This window comes from Salvelinus fontinalis, chromosome 28 (genome assembly GCF_029448725.1).
Source record: "Salvelinus fontinalis isolate EN_2023a chromosome 28, ASM2944872v1, whole genome shotgun sequence".
Classification (NCBI taxonomy): domain Eukaryota; kingdom Metazoa; phylum Chordata; class Actinopteri; order Salmoniformes; family Salmonidae; genus Salvelinus; species Salvelinus fontinalis.
Genome location: NC_074692.1, coordinates 18,903,658 through 18,911,760, shown reverse-complemented (window position 1 = coordinate 18,911,760; position 8,103 = coordinate 18,903,658). Strand labels below are relative to the sequence as shown.

The 8,103-nt window shown below is 42.2% G+C and overlaps 1 protein-coding gene across 1 annotated transcript; it reads left to right on the top strand.

Annotated features, from left to right (window-relative positions):
• Positions 1-8,103, top strand: LOC129825907 (E3 ubiquitin-protein ligase NEURL3-like). Its single transcript, XM_055886018.1, has 4 exons — positions 1-31; positions 6,137-6,649; positions 6,779-6,964; positions 7,934-8,103. Exons 1-4 carry the CDS (start codon positions 1-3, stop codon positions 8,101-8,103), a joined length of 900 nt encoding a protein of 299 aa, XP_055741993.1.

The window sequence follows — 8,103 nt, the reverse complement described above, 5'->3', positions numbered from 1 at the left end:
ATGGTGAAGGAGATGGTCAGCAGAAGCCTTGGTAAGGATGGCCTCTTATTGATGAATGATGACAACTGTGTTGTAATTGTTATAGGAGGAAAATGATAACGCTATATGTACATTTTCATAGATACAGACCTATTACTAATATTATAATGGTCTCATGTGAAGTTGATCTTTATATCTACAAACATTAGAGTAGTACAATATATACACTAACGTTCAAAAGTTTGGGGACACTTAGAAATGTCCTTATTTTTTAAAGAAAATACAATTTTTCGGCCATTAAAATAACAGCAAATTGATCAGAAATACAGTGTAGACAGTGTTAATGTTGTAAATGACTATTGTAGCTGGAAACGGCTGATTTTCAATGGAATATCTACATAGGCGTGCAGAGTCCCATTATCAGCAACCATGCCCTGTGTTCCAATGGCTTGTTGTGTTAGCTAATCCAAGTTGATTATTTTAAAATGCTAATTGATCATTAGAAAACTCTTTTGCAATTATGCAGCTGAAAAATGTTGTGCTGATTAAAGACGCAAAAAGATGGTTGTGATCAAAGAAAAATGACAAAGAATGTATGTCTGAAGTGACTGAGAATGAAACTGAAACTGCTTTACTGAAAGACAAAGACGCCAAAAAAATGGCCTTCTTTAGACTAGTTGAGTATCAGCATTTGCGGGTTCGATTACAGGCTCAAAATAGCCAGAAACAAATAACTTTCTTCTGAAACTCATCAGTCTATTCTTGTTATGAGAAATGAAGGCTATTCCATGCGAGAAATTGCCAAGAAACTGGAGATCTCGTACAACGCTGTGTACTTCTCCCTTCAGTACGGGATGCTGACCTAGGCAGAGTTCCTCTGTCCAGTGTCTGTGTTCTTTTGTCCATCTTAATATTTTCTTTTTATTGGCCAGTCTGAGATATGGCTTTTTCTTTGCAATTCTAGCAAGAAGCCCAGCATCCCGGAATTGCCTCTTCACTGTTGATATTGAGACTGGTGTTTTGCGGGTACTATTTAATGAAGCTGCCAGTTGAGGACTTGTGAGGCATCTGTTTCTCAAACTAGACACACTAATGTACTTGTCCTCTTGCTCAGTTGTGCACCGGGGCCTCCCACTCCTGCCAGTTTGTGCTGTTCTGTGAATGGAGAAGTACACAGCGTTGTACGAGATCTTCAGTTTCTTGGCAATTTCTCGCATGGAATAGCCTTCATTTCTTAGAACAAGAATAGACTGACCCACAAATGATGATGCTCCAGATACTCAACTAGTCTAAAGAAGGACAGTTTTATTGGTTCTTTAATCAGAACAGCAGTTTTCAGCTGTGCTAACATCACTGCAAATGGGTTTTTGAATGATCAATTAGCCTTTGAAAAAGATCAACTTGGATTAGCTAACACAACGTGCCATTGGAACACAGGAGTGATGGTTGCTGATAATGGGCCTCTGTACACCTACAGTATGTAGATTTTCCATAACAAATCTGCCGTTTCTTGCAACAATAGTTATTTAGAACATTAACCTTTCTAGCCCAGGGGTTCCGCTAGCGGAACACCCACAACATTCCGCTGAAAAGGCAGCGCGCGAAATTCAAAAATATTTTTTAGAAATATGTAACTTTCACACATTAACAAGTCCAATACAGCAAATGAAAGATAAACATCTTGTTAATCTACCCATCGTGTCCGATTTTTAAAATGTTTTACAGCGAAAACACAACATATATTTATGTTAGATCACCACCAAATCCAAAAAACACACAGCCATTTTTCCCAGCCAAAGATAGTCACACAAAAGCAGAAATAGAGATAAAATTAATCACTAACCTTTGATAATCTTCATCAGATGACACTCATAGGACATCATGTTACACAATACATTTATGTTTTGTTCGATAATGTGCATATTTATATCCACAAATCTCGGTTTACATTGGCGCCATGTTCAGAAATGCCTCCAAAATATCCGGAGTAATTACAGAGAGCCACGTCAAATAACAGAAACACTCATCATAAACTTTGATGAAAGATACATGTTTTACATAGAATTAAAGATACCCTGGTTCTTAATGCAACCGCTGTGTCAGATTTTTAAAAAAACTTTAAAATACACAACATTTCTCCGCCATGTTTGAGTCAACAGAAATACGAAATTACATCATAAATATTCCCTTACCTTTGATGATCTTTCATCAGAATGCAGTGCCAGGAATCCTAGTTCCACAATAAATCGTTGTTTTGTTTGATAATGTCCATTACTAGTGTCCAATTATCTACTTTTGCTAGCACTTTTAGTTCACATGTCCAAACGCTGGCGCCGTTCCAGGAGAACTCGGACGAAAACTTCAAAAAGTTATATTCCAGGTCGAATAAACTGGTCAAATTAAGTAGAGAATCAATCTTCAGGATGTTGTTATCATATATATCCAATAACGTTCCTACCGGAGCATTTCTTCATGTCTGTATAAGTAATGGAAGACATGGCCATATCATGACTAGCGCACATGACCAGGAACTAGCATTCTGCCAGACCACTGACTCAAATAGCTGCCATCCGGCCCCACATCACACTAGAGGCTTCATTCCACGTTCTACAGACTGTTGGCATCTAGTGGAAGGCGTAGGACGTGCAAACAGATCCATATATTACAGGGAATTGAATAGGCGATGACTTTAACATTGACCCTTCTCAGAATTCTCACTTCCTGTTTGGAAGTTTGCCTGCCATATGAGTTCTGTTATACTCACAGACATAATTCAAACAGTTTTAGAAACTTCAGAGTGTTTTCTATCCAATAGTAATAATAATATGCATATATTAGCATCTAGGACAGAGTAGGAGGCAGTTCACTATGGGCACGTGATACATCCAAAGTGAAAATGCTGCCCCCTATCCCAAACAGCTATTAACAATGTCTACACTGTATTTCTGATCAATTTGATGTTATTTTAATGGACAGAAAATTTGCTTTTCTTTCATAAACAAGGACATTTCTAAGTCACCCCAAGCTTTTGAACGGTAGTGTATATATACACTGCTCAAAAAAATAAAGGGAACACTTAAACAACACATTGTAACTCCAAGTCAATCACACTTTTGTGAAATCAAACTGTCCACTTAGGAAGCAACACTTGTGGCCTGCTGGAGGTCATTTTGCAGGGCTCTGGCAGTGCTACTCCTTGCACAAAGGCGGAGGTAGCGGCCCTGCTGCTGGGTTGTTGCCCTCCTACGGCCTCCTCCACGTCTCCTGATTTACTGGCCTGTCTCCTGGTAGCGCCTCCATGCTCTGGACACTACGCTAACAGACACAGCAAACCTTCTTGCCACAGCTCGCATTAATGTGCCATCCTGGATGAGCTGCACTACCTGAGCCACTTGTGTGGGTTGTAGACTCCGTCTCATGCTACCACTAGAGTGAGAGATCCGCCAGCACTCAAAAGTGACCAAAACATCAGCCAGGAAGCATAGGAACTGAGAAGTGGTCTGTGGTCACCACCTGCAGAATCACTCCTTTATTGAGGGTGTCTTGCTAATTGCCTATAAATTCCACCTTTTGTCTGTTCCATTTGCACAACAGCATGTGCAATTTATTGTCAATCAGTGTTGCTTCCTAAGTGGACAGTTTGATTTCACAGAAGTGTGATTGACTTGGAGTTCCATTGTGTTGTTTAAGTGTTCCCTTTATTTTTTTGAGCAGTGTATATATAAACTCAGCAAAAAAAGAAACGTCCCTTTTTCAGGACCCTGTCTTTCAAAGATAATTTGTAAAAATCCAAATAACTTCACAGATCTTCATTGTAAAGGGTTTAAACACTGTTTCCCATGCTTGTTCAATGAACCATAAACAATTAATGAACATGCACCTGTGGAACGGTCGTTAAGACACTAACAGCTTACCGACGGTAGGCAATTAAGGTCACAGTTATGAAAACTCAGGACACTAAAGAGGCCTTTCTACTGACCCTGAAAAACACCAAAAGAAAGATGCCCAGGGTCCCTGCTCATCTGCGTGAATGTGCCTTAGGCATGCTGCAAGGAGGCATGAGGACTGCAGATGTGGCCAGGGCAATAAATTGCAATGTCTGTACTGTGAGACGCCTAAGACAGCGCTACAGGGAGACAGGACAGACAGCTGATCGTCCTCGCAGTGGCAGACCACGTGTAACAACATCTGCACAGGATCGGTACATCTGAACATCACACCTATGGGACAGGTACAGGATGGCAACAGCAACTGCCAGAGTTACACCAGGAACGCACAAACCCTCCATCAGTGCTCAGACTGTCCGCAATAGGCTGAGAGAGGCTGGACTGAGGGCTTGTAGGCCTGTTGTAAGGCAGGTTCTCACCAGACATCACCGGCAACAACGTCGCCTATGGGCACAAACCCACCGTCGCTGGACCAGACAGGACTGGCAAAAAGTGCTCTTCACTGACGAGTCTAGGTTTTGTCTCACCAGGGGTGATGGTTGGATTAGCATTTATCGTCAAAGGAATGAGCGTTACACTGAGGCCTGTACTCTGGAGCGGGATCGATTTGGAGGTGGAGGGTCCGTCATGGTCACAGCATCATCGGACTGAGCTTGTTGTCATTGCAAGCAATCTCAATGCTGTGCGTTACCGGGAAGACATCCTCCTCCCTCATGTGGTACCCTTCCTGCAGGCTCATCCTGACATGACCCTCCAGCATGACAATGCCACCAGCCATACTGCTCGTTCTGTGCGTGATTTCCTGCAAGACAGGAATGTCAGTGTTCTGCCATGGCCAGCGAAGAGCCCGGATCTTAATCCCATTGAGCATGTCTAGGACCTGTTGGATCGGATGGTGAGGGCTAAGCCCATTCCCCCCAGAAATGTCCGGGAACTTGCAGGTTCCTTGGTGGAAGCGTGGGGTAACATCTCACAGCAAGAACTGGCAAATCTGGTGCAGTCCATGAGGAGGAGATGCACTGCAGTACTTAATGCAGCTGGTGGCCACACAAGATACTGACTGTTACTTTTGATTTTGATCCCCCCCTTTGTTCAGGGACACATTATTACATTTCTGTTAGTCACATGTCTGTGGAACTTGTTCAGTTTATGTCTAAGTTGTTGAATCTTGTTATGTTCATACAAATATTTACTCGTTGAGTTTGCTGAAAATAATCACAGTTGACAGTGAGAGGACACTTCTTTTTTTGCTGAGTTTATTTCTAAGTAGATCAGAAAAACTTTCAATTAATCATACACATATTCGTCAAGGGATTCCGGTAGGCACAGATGACAGTACAGCCAGTTATTCACACTTCTGGCATACTGTACATGGCCAGTTACATATGGCTGTGCAAATCATTAACAGATTTTACTTCCTTTCTGAGAGGACAGTAGAATAAGAGATTGTGTGGCTACCAGTCATCAATTCAGTTGATTGGATAAGTATTTTATTTTATTACTTTTTTGGCATGACTAGCAAGTTAATTTACTACTGCCCAAAGATCTGCTTTCCAAAGGCTTGTCTGATCTGGGTTGAAAGGAGGGTTACGTAATTATTCATGTGATATTCAATCACGGCTTATGTTTTGTTGAACAATTACATTGAAACAAGTTTAAGACATATGATGTAATGAGCGTCAAAATCAGATAACTTGGTGAGTGCACTGTAAACACGTATGTGATGTGAACAAGCATCTTCCTTAATAACCAGATTACTCTCCTGTATTTATGTATCTACGTCTATGCCTATAACTGCCTTTCCTGCTGGCATTGTCAATGCAAAACTCAAAGGATCCACCCTGTACTAGTTAGCTAATAACACTCATCTAATTTTTTATTTTAGAAGTAACATTTAGTATTGATCATTGTTATCATGAGCCACTATACACTTTAGAATGGCACCAGATATCATTAGGGATTTAAAGTTACTGAATGCGAAACAAATTGTTGTCACTCAGATCCCTTGACTAGACTTCTTTATACTGATCTACTTTGTTGGCACAAAAAAAAAAAATCTTTCAGTAAAGCAGTTTCAGTTTCATTCTCAGTCACCTTCAGACATACATTCTTTGTTAGTTTTGTTTGATCACAACCATCTTTTTTATCATGACTGAGATACTGTAGCATTCCAATGATTAACTGTAGTTGCTCTTTTTAATCTCCTTTAGAGTCTGAGCCAGCACACATTTGTGGACCCCACTGCCTGGGCCCCTTGACCTTCCATAAGGAGGTGGTGGGGGCCTTGGTGAGCCTGAGCCAGGGGGCCAGGCGGGCAGACAGGACTGGGGTCACCTTCAGACACGGTCTGGTGTTCAGCAGCCGCCCGGTACGGCCCCAGGAGAGGGTGCGTCTGCGAGTGGAGTTGTGCGAGCTGACCTGGCATGGAGCTATGCGTGTGGGCTTCACCAATGTACTTCCTATTGCCAGAGCCCTGCCCTCCCTGGCCATCCCAGACCTCACAGACCTCCCTGGCCACTGGGCCGCTCCTGTCCCTGAGACTTGCTGCCTGCCAGGCTCAGAGCTGGACTTCTGGGTCTCCCATGGCGGTAGAGTGTATTTCAGAAATGCCAACAGCCGAAAAAACAGCCGAAAACACAAACTGCTGAAGGGAGTGGACCTCAGCTGTCCCCTGTGGGCCATGATTGACATGTATGGGCAGACCTGCTCTGTGCTCTTACTGGGTAAGTTCAGAAATCAATGGAACATGTATGAATGAACAGTGCAGTCTGTCCTAATTTGATTTCTTGGTTTGAAATGATGTCCATCTGTCAGTGTCAGTGACTAACCATAAATCTGGTTATTTCTTGTAGGGTCGGAGAAGAAAGAGTTTTTGGGGAATCAAAAGTCCTGTCCTGCTCCTCACCGGCGTTCCTCCTGCTCTGCTCTTCAGAGACACACCTCGCTCAATTTTGACAACTATGTGAATGTGAGACAGATTTGTGATGACATTCATGACAGCTATCTTCTTCCCCGTCCAGCCAATAAGCAGACATCAAGTAAGCATCACAATTATACAATAAATTCCTGCTATCTTGTTTTGGATATTTTTTATGAAAATGGTACTTCATTTGAGTATAATATCTTAATATTTAATCTAAGGTATTCTTTAAAAAATGTAATAAATATATATGTTTCTATTGTCACATGCTTGGCAAACCTACAATTTCTACAAGTTTACATTTTACACACATACTACTTGTGTAGCTTAACATTTACAGAAACATCTAAGCCACATTTGTTCAAGGACATAGACACAGTATATGTTAGCCTCACGTACTGTAGGACTCAGGGGCGTCTATTGGGTATGGCAGAGTGTGGCGGTTGCCATACCTTAGCTCTCAATACCAACAATTTCAATCCCCATTAAAAGGCAAATGCAGTTTAGTGGTATCAGTGGACTGGCTTTAGGACCATGCAGATGGTTCAGAGCAGACTGGCACGGTAGTATAGAGCATGTTTTAGGCCCATGTGGACACCTTGGAGCTGGCTGGTGGACAGCGCAACTTTTCTCTTAAAAACAGTGCAGAGGTGGAAGGTGGCTGAAGATGACTAGGACACTAGGTAACTGATGTTTGACTTGACATGAAACTAAACTCGTTTTTAATCCCTGTGCTGAGCTATGGTGTAGCAGCTAATTGCTGTATGACATGTGTTGAGGTGAATTAAGCTACAGCAGCTAAGGTGATAATGGCTGGAGTCAGTTTAGCTAGTTTTTGCTGTCCTCTAAATAGTATTTTAGAGTTTTGAAATTGTGTAGAAGTGCAGTAAATGAGCTTGAACTATTAAAAAAAAAATACCACCCCCCTGCCCTGTAACTTTGCCATACCCTAGGTTTAGCAGATATGACACCCGGATCAGCCTTATGGACACAACAACACTAGCCACCCTAACTTCAAAGTGAGACTGAGCCAAGTCCCACTTGACCTTATAGGTCATGTAACTGAGTTTATCTCATTTGATTGCAGACTGTGAGAGCGTGGAGGACTGTGTGGTGTGTATGAGCCAGAAGGCCTGTATCAGCCTGCGGTGTGGCCACCAGTGCCTGTGTCTCCAGTGTGCCACCAGAGTGATCCAGGAGTTTGGAAACTGCCCTCTGTGTCGCCAGAACATCAAGAGCTTCCTGCAAACTAAATGA

What these genes read in the sequence shown, in the direction of transcription:
- LOC129825907 (XM_055886018.1), top strand. Translation starts at nt 1, where the DNA reads ATGGTGAAGGAGATGGTCAGCAGAAGCCTTG. An exon ending in GATGGTCAGCAGAAGCCTTG is followed by an intron (nt 32 to 6,136) that starts GTAAGGATGGCC and finishes AATCTCCTTTAG; the next exon opens with AGTCTGAGCCAGCACACATT. An exon ending in CTGCTCTGTGCTCTTACTGG is followed by an intron (nt 6,650 to 6,778) that starts GTAAGTTCAGAA and finishes TATTTCTTGTAG; the next exon opens with GGTCGGAGAAGAAAGAGTTT.